The 14,500-nt window shown below is 38.4% G+C and overlaps 1 protein-coding gene across 4 annotated transcripts in view; it reads left to right on the top strand.

The window, feature by feature from the left end:
* Window positions 1-14,500, top strand: part of MTHFD2L (methylenetetrahydrofolate dehydrogenase (NADP+ dependent) 2 like) — a 132,240-nt gene that overhangs the window by 32,237 nt on the left and 85,503 nt on the right. For all 4 annotated transcript variants that reach the window (XM_035004802.1, XM_035004804.1, XM_035004803.1 and 1 more), the window contains 2 exons: window positions 4,105-4,257; window positions 5,673-5,780. In XM_035004802.1, the coding sequence (XP_034860693.1) occupies window positions 4,105-4,257; window positions 5,673-5,780 (261 nt within the window). The remainder of the gene's footprint in view (window positions 1-4,104; window positions 4,258-5,672; window positions 5,781-14,500) is intronic.

Here is a 14,500-nt window from a genome sequence, read left to right as displayed (position 1 = left end):
TGCCATCAATTGAGTTGGAGAAAGCCATGGGTGAATCGGTTTAATAAGAAAAGATCTGTGCTCTAAAAGGTTCACACTCATAAGTGAGAGAGACAGTAAAATGGCTAATGTTATCAACTAACTGAACTAATGTGCTAAGTACTTTTTATAGCAGTTTTGTGGGAGAGCAGAGGAGAAAAATAACATTTCAATTTATGATGAAGGAACAGGTAACAATCAATCAATGTGTTGAGGAATGACTAGGGTGGAAAAACAGGTAACAATCAATCAATGTGTTGAGGAATGACTAGGGTGGGAAAGAACAGGGAAGAAGGAATTAATTATGGAAGAGTCAGCATGCATTTCATGAACAATAGCACAGAAATGCAAAGTTAATGTTAAGGGAATGAAGATATGGGACACTGCTTGATATACTAGAGAGAAGGCGATGTGATGATGGTGGATGGGAAAGGGAGGGAGCGCTTGGAGAGGAGGAAGATAGGAAAAAGATATAACCAGGCTGACGATGGTATTATTTACTATGCTAATGAGCTTGCACGTTTCCAACAGTCATTGAGGCAGTGGAAGGAGGTACTTTTAAACAGTAACAGAAAAATCCTTGGATGGAAAATAAACCAATAATTTGTTCTTTTTTTTTTCCTGTTCTTTGTCCAAAGGCAATTAAACATTAACTATACACACACACACACACACACACATATGCACACACATACATACATACAATCATACACACAGTGGAGTAGTTGCATAGAGTGGTCTCTCAAGGCATTTCCTGTGCTGTTCTACTGCAATGTTATGGTTATAATTTGAAGTGTTTTTTTTTTTTTTTCCTGGCATGATTTAATGACCTCTCAAGATCATAAGTAGAGGGGAAACACAAAGTGAATAATGCCAGTTTTCCCATTCATTTGGGTAGGATATTAACTGGTTATTTATTTGCCAATGTATTCTGTGGGTCAAAAATGTTTTATAACCACTGTGAAAAAATTGATGTTACTGAGTTTCGTGATTATTTCTTTAAGTCATGGCCCCAAGAGTGAAACTTCAGGGGACTTTCAGTAGCAGTCAGTCATAAGCACAAAATGTATTTATTTCCCTTACTCATATAAGAAAATATGCAGTGCTTTTCTGCACGGGTTTGGGCATGTTTTAACCTAGGAATTGTGTTGTATTTGGAGGCCTAGAAGAAAGAGTGCGTTCCTTGGTATATGTTAGGATTATCAAATGTCTTGATTAGAAGGGATGGGGGGCCCCTTCTGATTTTAACTTTTTAAAAAAATATTTATTTATTTATTTAGAGAGGGGCAAAGAGAGAGTGTGAGAAGAGGGAGGGGCAGAGGTAGAGAGAGAGACTCTCAAGCAGCCTCTGCGCTGAGCCCAACACAGGGCTTGATCTCATGACCCTGAGATCATGACCTGAGCCGAAATCAAGAGTCCAGTCAACCGACTGAGCCACCCAGGCACCCCCACCCCCAGTTTTAATTTTTGAATGGTATTTGAGATGATTGATATTTATGACTTCTATATACAGAAGGAAATACTGACTTTAGGGCAAAAAGATATAGATTTTAATTCTGGATCTTCCTCTTAGTAGTGGTTTGAGATTGGCTGCATCTCAAACTCTTTGAGCTTTGTCTTTAAAATGGAGATGATAATACCATTTCCATTTTAGTCCCCAGTAACTATGAATATCAAAAAGGAAGTGGATGTGCTAGTAACATGAACATTGTAAAATTCTCTGTAAATGTTAAGTTGTGCTCATTTGCATTATTGCCATTCACTGTACATTACATAATAAAAGGTATATCTTTTGTGGCAAAGGATGCAAGTGAGATTTAATTCACTGCTGAGATAACATAGAATTATATAAAAATGTATGTATGTATATATGATATATGAATTGGTTTCCTTGATTCTTACGATCTTAATTTTTTTAAATCTACTCATATAGGTTCTTTTCCTTTTAGACTAAATAACCTCAGTTTTCATGGGCTCTGTATGTCACACCTTTGTATGTCCACACATCTGTCTTTTAAACACCTATTACTAAAGTGTCTTAAGAGAAAATTATTTGGAAATGGTGGCCTGCTTATGAACTGAGCTGCAGTTTAAGAAGTACCTAAGAGGACAGGTCTATAATCACCAGTCTCTAGTGCTAGCCTCCGCATTCTCACATGCTTACAAAGCTTCTTAAGAATTTTAGCTGTGGGGGCGCTTGGGTGGCTCAGTTGTTAAGCATCTGCCTTTGGCTCAAGTCATGGTCCCTGGGTCCTGGGATCGAGTCCCACATCAGGCTCCCCGCTCAGCAGGAAGCCAGCTTCTCCCTCTCCCACTCCCCCTGCTTGTGTTCCCTCTCTCGCTGTGTCTCTCTGTGTTAAATAAATAAAATCTTTAAAAAAAAAAAAAAAGAATTTTAGCTGTGGGGCACCTGGGTTAGGTTAGGTGTCTGCCTTCGGCTCAGGTCATGGTCCTGGGATCGAGTTGTGCATCGGGCTTACTGGTCATCGGGGAGTCTGCTTCTCCCTCTGCCTCTCACCCTACTTGTGCTCTCTCTCTCTCACTCTCAAATGAATAAAATCTTAAAAAAAAAAAAGAATTTTAGCTGAGATTTGTTACAACTGCAGTGTTATTGTTAGTGAATGGAAGAGCACAGACCAGTAGATGGTGACATTCAGTGTAGCTCAGGCTTATCAGTAAGAGGATGGCTCTCTAAACCTGTGTTCTTTCCATCAATGGCTAGTCCATGCATACATTAGCCAATTTTAAACCTAGAAATGAACTAATTTAAGCCGTAGCTCAATAATGGAGATCTCAAATGCAATTGTTTTTCTTTTAATTTACAAAGCTTTTGATCAACTATAAAAATATCCTTGGCATGAAGCTTCTGCGTGAGTGGTCAATGTCTAACAAATGAATCATCAATATCATCCAGATTAAAAAAGAAACCACTGTTTTTATCCTCAAATAGTAAATTAAACATGTGATTTTTAAGAAGTTTTACTAGAACCTATATAATCATCTCCTGGTTTCAGAGAAAACAGATGGAGACTTACTCTGCTAGAACATTATAGAATAAACACAGTTATTGAAAGTGAACAACTGTTGATTGGAGAGACATTCCAAAGACCCAATTTCTATATGAACATAATTCAAATTACTACTTATATATATGTAAAAGACTTTGGTAGTTTAATGCTGGCAAATTGGATTTAAAGTAAAATGGCAGTAGTATCCCATTTAGAATACAAAAGATCTAAGGTACAAGGCATAGCTCTTTTTTTTTTTTAAAGATTTTATTTATTTGACAGAGAGAGACACAGTGAGAGAGACACACACATCCATTGTGTGATGAACAAAGAAACTTTATGTAGCAAATAATACCTTTATTTCAGTATATTAAGCACATGGGCTAATCGTTGGGTTTAGGGGAAGTCTTATTATTTTTACTTATTACCTTTCAAAATGAGATGATGATTGGCATCTCCTATCTCTTTTGATTAGTTTATTACTCTTATTATGTTCTTTTCCTTCCAAATAGAAACCAAAATGATATTTTGGATATCAATGTGCTAGTGCTTCAGAGAAAGGAGGGGTGTGTGTGTGTGTGTGTGTGTGTGTGTGTGAGATTTGCTTTTTTGTTATGTCATTTGGGAGGAAGTTAGGCACACTAATGATGTTATGATTATTTTAATACCAACAAAGCCCTTTTAATCTATAATGCTGGAAATATTTAATAGAAGCCGAATTGTGGAAATGTCTTGTATGGGAAAAACATAGATTTAAACTACTAAGTAGGTAAACTTATTGAGGCAAAGACTTAGGACCTGGCTGTTTCCAGGTCTCATTGACATTGTTTTATTTCACACATTTTTCCCTTTACCAGGCCAGCCGTTTCCGGCCCTGCAATTGTCTAAACTCTTAATGGTGGTTAATTATAGCCATCAGCCAAGAGCACTTTGGCTATTTTGGTGGAAAGAAAAAGGACAGAGTAATGATTTTACACCTTTCCTGAAGCCAAATCATAATGTAGGTCTGCAGATTTCAAGTAAAGACCTCCAAATAAATGACCATTTTAAAATTAGACCAATTTTATTTACTTTTCAGACCATGTGGACGAGCGAACAGTGTGCAATGGAATTGCCCCTGAAAAAGACGTAGATGGATTTCATATTATCAATGTTGGAAGATTGTGCCTTGATCAGCATTCTCTCATACCTGCCACTGCCAGTGCTGTTTGGGAAATCATCAAGAGGACAGGTTGGTAACTTGAGGTCCATGGGACGTGGGTGCTGAGGGCCACACTGAGCATTTGTGCAGTGCCCTGATGGAACCATTTCACTACTGAGTGAAAGAAAATGATAAGCCATAGAACTTCAGTCCATAGAAAGTTGTAAAGTTATAGAAGTCAAAGAATAACCCAAAGTAAAATAAAATGAAAAATGCATGCCAGGTTGCAGGTAACTGCCGTTGCACCTTGTAGGAGTGAATTTTCCCAAGAGTAGGTTTGTCTCCCTACTTTTAAGTTATACACTTAATGTGCATTTTCCAAAATGAATTGTAGTTTTCCTTACCTTTAAAAACAAAATGCGGGGCGCCTAGGTGGCTCAGTCGTTGGGCGTCTACCTTCGGCTCAGGTCATGGTCCCAGGGTCCTGGGATCGAGTCCCATATCGGGCTCCCTGCTCCGCGGGAAGCCTGCTTCTCCCTCTCCTACTCCCCCTGCTTATGTTCCTGCTCTCACTGTGTCTCTCTCTGTCAAATAAATAAATAAAATCTTTAAAAAAATAAAAAATAAAAAAAAAATAAAAACAAAATGCGGTGATCATATTTGAGCCATCTCTAATGACCTAGGTTTTTACTATAGACATTTACATTTGAACTGTGCTCTAAATACAGTAATACTCTCTTGAACCCTTGAGGTGTATAGAGAAATGTTTATCTCTACATTAATCAATTCCATACTGCTTTTATGTTTGTGATCGTCCTGCCTCCCTGACTGTCCCTTCCATTTCTGACAGCATCTTCTCCTTTCAAATCTGCTGTTTTCTAACGGAAGGAGAAAATTTCCAAGAGAAAACAGATCCTAGAACCATCCTTTTAGGATATTACTGCTTGTAAAAACCTTAATTCTAACTTCTTCATTTTACTTATGAAGCAACTGTGCCCAAACAAAATAGAGTGTATTATATTTGCAAGTTTTATCTTTCAGACCTTTTTGAGTCCCTAAAATTCAGCACCTCTTTCCTATGGGGTAAATGCATGAGCTTTGTAAAAAAATACACCTTTTCCCACTTCATTTTGTTCCAGATTTGCTAAAATTTTGATTGCCAATTAAGCTCGACATTGTTGTACTTTGCTTACTTTATAATTAGTAGTTAATATATTTTAAGTCTTTGCATGTCTAACTCTTCATGTGAATCTCCATGTTTAAAAGTAATTTAATGGCAACTTGAAGATGTAGTTTTTTAACAAGGACAATTATAGAGGAAGTGACAAAGCCAAGAGGCGTAAAAAGAATATTTATAAATAATGAATGTGGGCACATTATAGACAAGCCACACAATAACTCAAATTTCATTAGAAGTTTGTAAAGAATGTTTTAGTTGGCTGTTCAAATGTTTAATCTGCTTCTTGTTGTTGATTCTTCATTTAAATCAAACTCTGTGTTTTAAGGAATTGAAACATTTGGGAAAAATGTGGTTGTAGCTGGAAGATCCAAGAATGTAGGGATGCCCATTGCCATGCTTTTACACACTGATGGAGAGCACGAACGGCCGGGAGGTAGGTTGGACCTTAATTCCATATACTCCTGTGATTTTCTTCGTTCTTAAAATCATCAGGTCAGGATGCTTGGAAATGTGACTTGGTATATTCATGGGTTTATGCAAATAAAGGCTTCCCTTCTTCCTCATCTAATGACATGAGCACCTTGAAAGTGAATAAAATAATTGCTGGAAATACATGGCCCCTTTGTCCCTCCTACTATTATTTTAGCCATATACACTTCCTTAAAATAATTGACAATATAAACATTAAGAAAAATGGAAAGCCACTAAATACATAACAGTCACATGTTGATAGACTTCTGCATGCTCACACACACACACACACACACCCATACCCACAGACACTCACAAAGCCCTATGGAAAAAGAAACCCAGTGATGACATATCACTTATCTAAAATGATGAATGAGACTTTTGAATATTGCTTTCTCCTTCCTGGGCCTAAGAATTTAAATATTGCCACTAATCAAAATGTATGTGTGGATCATAGTGAATTAGGGCCTGATGATGACTCCAGGGACCTTTAAAAAGCCTTAGTCTTGAGGAGCTCTTTGAAAGGCCAAATCTGGTAATATGCACACAGTTTTCATAGTGAACATCTACAGTTCTAGTGTTACTATTCACTTGTAACTTAATCTACTAGTGCTTATCTGTCTCTTAGGATATAATATATTGATTCATATTTGCCTTTATGCAGTAATTTCTATGTTAAGCAAGTTAAAATAACCAGAAACGTTTACCTAGGTATACCGTTTTTGTTGGAAAATTTTGACTTGGTGTCAGTGTGTAATTTTTTTCTTCATTTTCAGCATTTTATTTTCTTATCTCATCGATAACATAACAAGCAGCATTATGTCACTCCATGACTTGCATGGTACTTTCTCATAAGCCATCTTATTTCGTTCTCAGTCATTCTGGCATATATTAATATTACTTATATTTTGCAGCTAAAAGAAATGATCTTTAGAGAGTTCAGGTGACTTACCCAAGGCCACACAAGGAAATGGTGAATCCAGAGCTGGCAGCTGGATGCTGACTGTGTTTAGGAGGATAGACTTGGGGGTCAGACCCCTCTCCTGCCATGCCCTGTGCCCTTGAATGAGACATTTATGCCATACAAGTCACCACTTCCCATATCCGTAAAGTGCAAATAATATTAATATTTCCTTCACTGGGTTATTGTGAATATTAGATGAGATATGAACATAAAGCTCTAATTATAGTGCCCGACATATTAAATTAAGTGCTTGGTAAGTGTGAACTGTGGCTATTACTATTATTTCCATTATATGCTTAACTTAATAATCTATGGCCATATTAACTGTAAGGTGTGGAGTTACATGATCCAAGGCTGATGATGTATTCTTTACCTTCATTTGAAATTTTATTGTCTTTTTCTGGTGGGTTTTATGTTTGCTTTTTTTGGATTAAATCTAGTCTTTGTTGCAATAATTTGCATAAACATAGAATTTATGAAGTCTGTAAAGTATTTGATTAGAAATATGTCATAATATTCCAAATCATACTTTCCGTTGTACTTTTCTTATAGATATCAATATATTGTATGCTAATTTCTTGATAAGTTTCCATTGTCTTAAGTACCTAAGTCTAAGAAAATCAATTTATCCCTTCTTTATGCAATTTTAAATTTTAAATATGTCATAATACATATTAATTTTGTAGATATTTTACACTTTGTATTATAAAATATTCTCATGAATGCATGTTAAAAATTGAATAAAAGTGGAATTAGTTATAATACTGGTCACTTATAGCCCAGGTAGTTAAATTTCCATTTATTATAGCAGCACCTAGGTGCCGTTATAGTTACAGTATCTAAAAGGTAATAAATTATATTAAAAATGATGTTGAGCAGTTTGCAACATGAGTGGTATTTAATCTTATGCATATTTAATGGGAGTGTGGTGACATACATGATTAATATAATGAATTGTTGAGAGCTGCTTACTGAAGATTTGGAGTCTGTGGGAAAGTTAATATTTCAAACGTCCCTGTCTGTTAGAGCAGTAATTATGTGCAGTGACTACATGTGCATTGTTAGCTAATGGAGATAATGAAGGGGGATTAACTCGGCAAATTCATATCTATAGAACTGTTCTGATGACACTCACAATGTTGAGCATTCAGCTCACACTGTATTTCTTTGCCAGAAGAGATTCAGAACCCTAATTATTCATTTGTGTCTTAAAGCCAAAGATAATTGTACTAGAAGAAAAACGGCCATACTGTAATTTAGCTTGATTAATATGTGTCTACTCTTGGCTAGCTTTTAGTCCTGATTATTTAGGACATGAATCCCAGCTGTTTGGTGAGAAAGAGCTTCTTTTAATTCCTCAAGGGCTTGAAATATTTAAAGGACTGAGAATGTGCTAAAATCTTGAGACAAAAGTTAGTGCTGATGCTCAACACAGCAGGATGCTGCAGGGAGATTATGTTCTCCTGAGGACACGTCCTCGCAGAAGGCTTTGTTGAGGACATGGCATTTGAGCCACTCTGTAGTTTCTAGAGAGTAGGTGAGAGATGGTTCTTGTCTTTCAAGAGCTTACAGTGTTGGTGGTAAAGGGAGGGGGGTATAGATACAGAGGCACACGATATGCAAGTATGGGTGTTTTAAATTATAGATAGTCAATGGCACAAAATAAAATCTGGCATCTCTAAGCAAACACTGCATTTGCTTAGGGAAGCCTGTGATTAATTGAGGGGATGTAAAGATATTGACAATGGAGAATCTCTTCTCTTGAGCTCCACTCCTTTCATGGATGTTTGAGGGCCATTGTGACCACCTAGAAGACACTGTGTATTCTTTTAACTTCTTCGTATGTGGTAACCTACCCAGTTTCACCTTTTTTCAGAATGGAAACTGAATACCTTTGGTATCAGCCCAGTGTCTTTATTTTTAGCTTTATCGTGAGGAAGCAAGAGGGAAGTTCTTGAGTTTCTCTAAAACAGAAATTCCTGCAAGATAACAAAGTACCATAATGACCAGGTGTTAAGATTATTACTTGTCATCAAAAGAATACAGAATCTGATTTTATTTCAAGTTTTCTTAGAGTAAATGTCTCTTCATATTTTATATTCTTATGTAGGACATCGCATCTAAACAGATTCCGCCTAAATGGCCATGACATGGAGTTACATGCTTCTCCTTTAGCTGAAAGATTGTGGTATCATTGCAGTCCCTACATGGATGCAGGGACCTTTTCTTTTTTAAAGATTTATTTATTTATTTGAGAGTGAGAGTGCTCACACATGTGTTAGCGGTGGCGGAGAGGGGAGGGGAGGGAGAGAGAATCCCAAGCGGACTCCCCACTGAAAACAGAGCCCGACATGGGGCTCAATCTCACAACCCTGAGATGGATCATGACCTGAGCCAAAACCAAGAGTCAGACACTCAACCGACTGAGCCACCCAGGCGCCCTGATGCAAGGACTTTTTCAATAGCATTTTGAAAAGGACAGCAACAAGCTGATTATGCTTAGAGGTCTATGGGCTCAGGGATCTTCTTAAATTCACTCAGACAATATGCATTCAGTACTTAATTCTCTGTGAAACACTGTGGGGAACAGTGGTAGAAAAGACTTAGTTCTCTGTTTCTGGAAGATGACAGTCTGCATCTGTAGAGTTCATCTTTGGACACAGTTTTCTCCAAACACTGCTTCTGCATTGGTGTTCAGCTTTTGAATTCAAGCTACCCTTCTGCCACACCTTTCTGTCTATCAGGTCATTTTCATTCAAGGGGCAGCCTATCTAAATGGAAAACCATAAGACATTTTGCCAAGAGAATGCCCTTCCTTTGCGAAAATTGGCTCCAGGTGTGAAAACAAACACTTTTGCCAGACTGGGAGCATTCTCTCTCACCTGCAGGAGGTGCTGTCAGGAGGTAACACAGGAGTGGAGGTTCCAGGTAGTGCAACGTGATCTCAGTGGTATGTGTGATTAAGCTCAGCCCAGTGCCAGGTTGGGCCAGGCATTCTCGGGTTTCAAAGAGAGGAGCCAAATAGAAACGCCTAGGAATGCAGGAGTCATGCAAAGGCTCACACCACAGAGCCTGAGACTTAGTCTTGTTGGCAGCAGAGTGGAGTGGGATGTTTGCTACCTCCATGGAATGAACCATTGTCAAACTGGGGCAGGGAGGATGGCAGGCATTTTGTCACTATTCCTCCCATCCCATGACCCCTAAGTGAGAAGGCCCCCGATAAGATATTGGAGATATTATGTCTTGTGATGCCTCCGTGTCCATTAGACCTTACTGAATTCCAGCGCTGAGTTTGCATAGTGGAAAGTAATAGAAAAAAAAAAAAAAAATGCTTGTTCTTGTCTCCTTTTCTTAGCTGAATAATAAGAGTACTGCTTAATTTTTTTTTAAGATTTTATTTATTTGAGAGAGAAAGAGCACGAGCCAGGGGGAGGGTCACAGGGAGAGGGAGAAGCAGACTCTTCATTGAGCAGCGAGCCTGATGTGGGGCTTGATCCCAGGACCCCTAGAACATGACCTGGGCTGAAGGCATACACTTAACCGCCTGAGCCACCCAAGCACCCCCAGTACTGCTTAATTTTTAACATCTCCTAAATTCAGCCAGCTCTTATCTGGAAAGCACTGTGCTTGGAAAATAGCATGTATTCTTACACCAGGCAGCTGGGACTATGACACTCTTGCAACTAACATTAACCATTATTTAAAATGTAAAGTGACGTCTAAGCCTTTCTCTTTCCCTTTCATTTTCTCTCTTTCCCCATGACTTCAGAGTACAAGGCATTTGTTTTATTACCGGCAGAGAGCATCCCTTTTCTAGTGTCTGTAAGCCTGCGTGTTCAAGGTACCACTCATAAGGTTATTGTGGTCTGCTCCACACTGCCCTTTAAGGCATTCCTCCTGCCGCTTTCTTCCTGGGACCCGATGCCGAAGCTCCATAGAATCCCGCGCTGGTCTTCGAACATGCCATGTCTTCCAAGCCTCCTTGCCCTCATGTACCCTGTTCCCTCTGCTTGGGACTCGGCTTCCTACCTCCCACCCGTCTTTCCAGATGCAGCCCAAATCTTCTGCTTTATGCATGTTGTATATGCTGCGATCACAGTACTAATCCTCTCACATGTTGATCATCTACCTGTTCTTTCCTACACACGCATAGTGAACTTGAACTTCTCAATGACACATATGTGTCTGGCTTTTTGTATCTGAAATTTAGCACAGGGCTTGGTACGGAGTAATGCAACCAGCCAGTCCATCAATAAAAGTTTATTTAGTGTTTCCTATGTGCCAAGTACTGTGCTAGTATTGTAGAAAGTGAGACTACAGGCTAGGAATTTAAAATAAAACATTGTCGCTTACTGAAAACAAAAAATGCCTGTATATTGAGAAGGAAGGGGAAGAGGGAGAGAGAAGTAGCTAGGTGCTTCTCATACACTAATTCCTTCATATTTTAAAATTACAGGCGTTTATATAAAAGTATAACTTAAGACTCCCCTTTCCCCAAGAATCAGATCACAGGGGAGGAAGGTGGCTCATGACTGTCAGAGGAAGGAGAGAGGAGATCTCAGGATACTGGGAATGGAGGGGAGGGTGCTGCTGGCAGCATTAATTGAAAGAGGTCACAGTGTTTTCCCAGTAAAATGCTTAGGATCTATCCTTTTCTTTAGGCTAACTTTTTCCCCCCTCAACCTGCTGATAGATGTGGCTGTCTTGTTACAGAGGGGCTGATTTCTTTGTCACTAAGTGTGGGGACTACGATGGTGAATATATCAGCTATTGTTCTGTCCTCTTGAGCCCACAGTCTAGTAGGAAAGACAGCCAGCCATTAAACAGTTAGGTATGGGGACGCCTGGGTGGCTCAGTCAGTTAAGCACTTAGGCTCAGGTCGTGATCCCAGGGTCCTGGGATAGAGTCCCGCATCGGGCTCCCTGCTCAGCGGGGAGTCTGCTTCTCCTTCTCCCTCTGCTTGTGCTCTCTCTCTCCCTGTCAAATAAATAAATAAAATCTTTAAAAAAAAAAAATCTTTAAACAGTTAGGTATGAAGGATTAATCACCATAATCGTGCAAAGAGCTGCGAAAGAGGTAGAGCTTTCTATAATAAAGAGTTTAACTATAGGAAGGAATAGTTTCTAAATACAGTTATAGATGAATGTCATGCCTTCCTGTTGTCTACCTTCTGTTACTATTCTTCACTTCAGACCAAAAAATCCCACCTAATAAGCAAAAACAAAACTATCTTCTACTTGAAATTATGAAAAATTCCATCTATGGCCATACCACCCTGAAAGCACCTGATCTCATCTGAAATTATTAAAAATTCCTAAAATCTGGAAGAAAACATTTCACTCTCTACAAAATAAATAGTTCATACCATAAATATAAATGATGATTTAGTGATTTAAAAAAATAAAGTCAGGGCCGCCTGGGTGGCTTAGTCGGTTGAGAGTCCAACTCTTGGTTTTGTCTCAAGTCATGAGCTCAGGTTCATGAGACTGAACCCCATTGGGCTCCGCACTCAGCGGGGAGTCTGCTTGAAGATTCTTACCCCTCCCCCTGCACACTCGCTTTCTCTCCAGAATAAATAAATAAATCTATAAAAACAATAAAGTCAGTGCCAAGAGTGTTATATATAAAGGTACTAAATGTACTTCAATAGTGTGGGCTCTACTCTGTTTAATCAATTAGTATATCTGAAGTTTCTTCTATTTTTTTTTCTTCTTATAATTTGTTGCTTTTCTTATTCTGAGGTCTTTTTCTATTTCCCATTGTGAATATTTCTGCAGACTTTCAGGACATCCCAGAGCTGCTTCTCTTTGCCCCCTCCCTCATTGTTCTGTTTTAACCCCTCACCTGTCATCCTTCAGCATTGTAGATAGGAGTGTTCCTTCTTACTCATGTATTATATGTCAGCTCAGATATAACTTCTCGAGCAGGCTTCTCTGATAGCCTGTCCCACCCTCTCCCACACACCACCATGGACACATTGAAGAACTTTTCCTTCACATCATTTATCAGTTTGTGATTAGCATTTCTTAGTGTCATTATTTGATTAATGTTCATCACACTCACTGGACTATTAACCCCACAAAAGCAAAGACAACATCTGTTTATCTTCCCATTTTATCTCCTGCACCTCACACAATAGCTGTCCAGAGAGTCTTTGTTCAACAAATGAATGGGTAAATTTACTTGTCGACCAAGAGTATCATGGAAGATTTAATACAGCTAATTCGTAAGCTGTATTCTTAGCAACACCAATGTACCACAAAATCTCAAATGGGTTTGATTTAAAAAGAAAAAAAAGAGAGAGGAGTTGTTCAAGTAAGTTGGGGAAATCTGGATTAAATAAAATCGAACCTATAACTTGACTGTGATATTTCTCAGAGACTTTAATGTAGTATTCTAGCATAGCCTTTAACATGGTAAGCACTGTGAATCTCTGAGAGGGTAATAATATTTAGTATTTGACTCTGGAAGTGGTTTTTGATTTGTGTTTTTTCCTCTCACAAAATACATGTATTTGTATTTATATTTGCTCTGTTTGCACCTAGATATTTGCTATGTTTGTACTAGCATACCCCCAGAGGTCTAGTCTTTTTCCACAGAGAGGATGAATAGAAGGGCAGTAAGGAGTACAGTGTTCTTCGAGATGTCTGCGTATTTCACTCTCAAATGCAGGCAGAAACCTTGGAAATACTTATTTAGTGTTTGTGTATGATCTCTTAAGCATGTTTGCAGAATAAGACTTTGTAGTAAAGTCCTGGAGTTTATTTTCATCTGTTAATCTTGGAGAGTAGAAAGTAAATGCAAAAATTATATAAGGCTGTAACAAACAGACCCCTTCTGCACCAACACACACACACCCCTTCTAGCCAAAACAACTAGAAAGGAACTAACAATACTTTGGCTCATGTCAGCACCCCTTGTCCCGTGGCTAAGCTGGCTAGCTCATTTTGGCTAGGATTCGGAAGGTTCTGATTGCTTTAGTTAGTCTTTATAGCTTAAAATCTGTTTCACAATCAGAAATTCTGTCAATCCTGATTTGGCAATTTGGTACCATGGGGAATTTGGTCACCTGAGGAACTGATTCATGTAGATGACTCAAAACATTTCATCCCTATTAATAGGAAAATAATCCTAGAAATATAAGGTTTCAAAACCAATTATCTTATTTATGATTGCCATATTGTTCACACCATAGCTGCAGTCTTGAATGGTGAAGATTGACTCCTAGAACAGGAAAACCTAGTGTCAATGAGCATAGACTCTTTGTTGCCTGAACACACATTCTGTTCCCGCATGTCCCTGTGAGATCAGGGTATGCATGGTTGTTTGGAGAATTAAGTGAGCTGATCCCTGTAAGGGATTTAACATTCACACATGGTGAGTGTTGGGTACATGTTAGCTATTACAGTATACTTATTCTAAAAAGTATTTAAGGTGGGCCACAGCAATATATGAAACACAATGCCAGTGTGAAATAGTTAAAAGGGAGAAGCAAGGCCTAGAACTAAAACAGAGCCAAGAATAAGGCTATTAAAAATAGGCATATCATTAAATTTTCATGGACATATTACCACTGCCAAGCACATTGCTTTTCATATACTAGTGCTGAATATATGTTAGGTGAATTTGTTTGAGTCTAAACTATACTTTATGATTGGGTCACTAATTTCATCTTGAGAACTCTTTCCCTGGAAAAAAATGATCGGTTACCCAATTAA

The sequence above is a fragment of the Mirounga leonina genome, unplaced genomic scaffold (assembly GCF_011800145.1).
Source record: "Mirounga leonina isolate KUSES-001 unplaced genomic scaffold, KU_Mleo_1.0 Mir_129, whole genome shotgun sequence".
In the NCBI taxonomy this organism is placed as follows: Eukaryota; Metazoa; Chordata; class Mammalia; order Carnivora; family Phocidae; genus Mirounga; species Mirounga leonina.
This window is presented reverse-complemented; position numbering and strand designations above follow the sequence as displayed.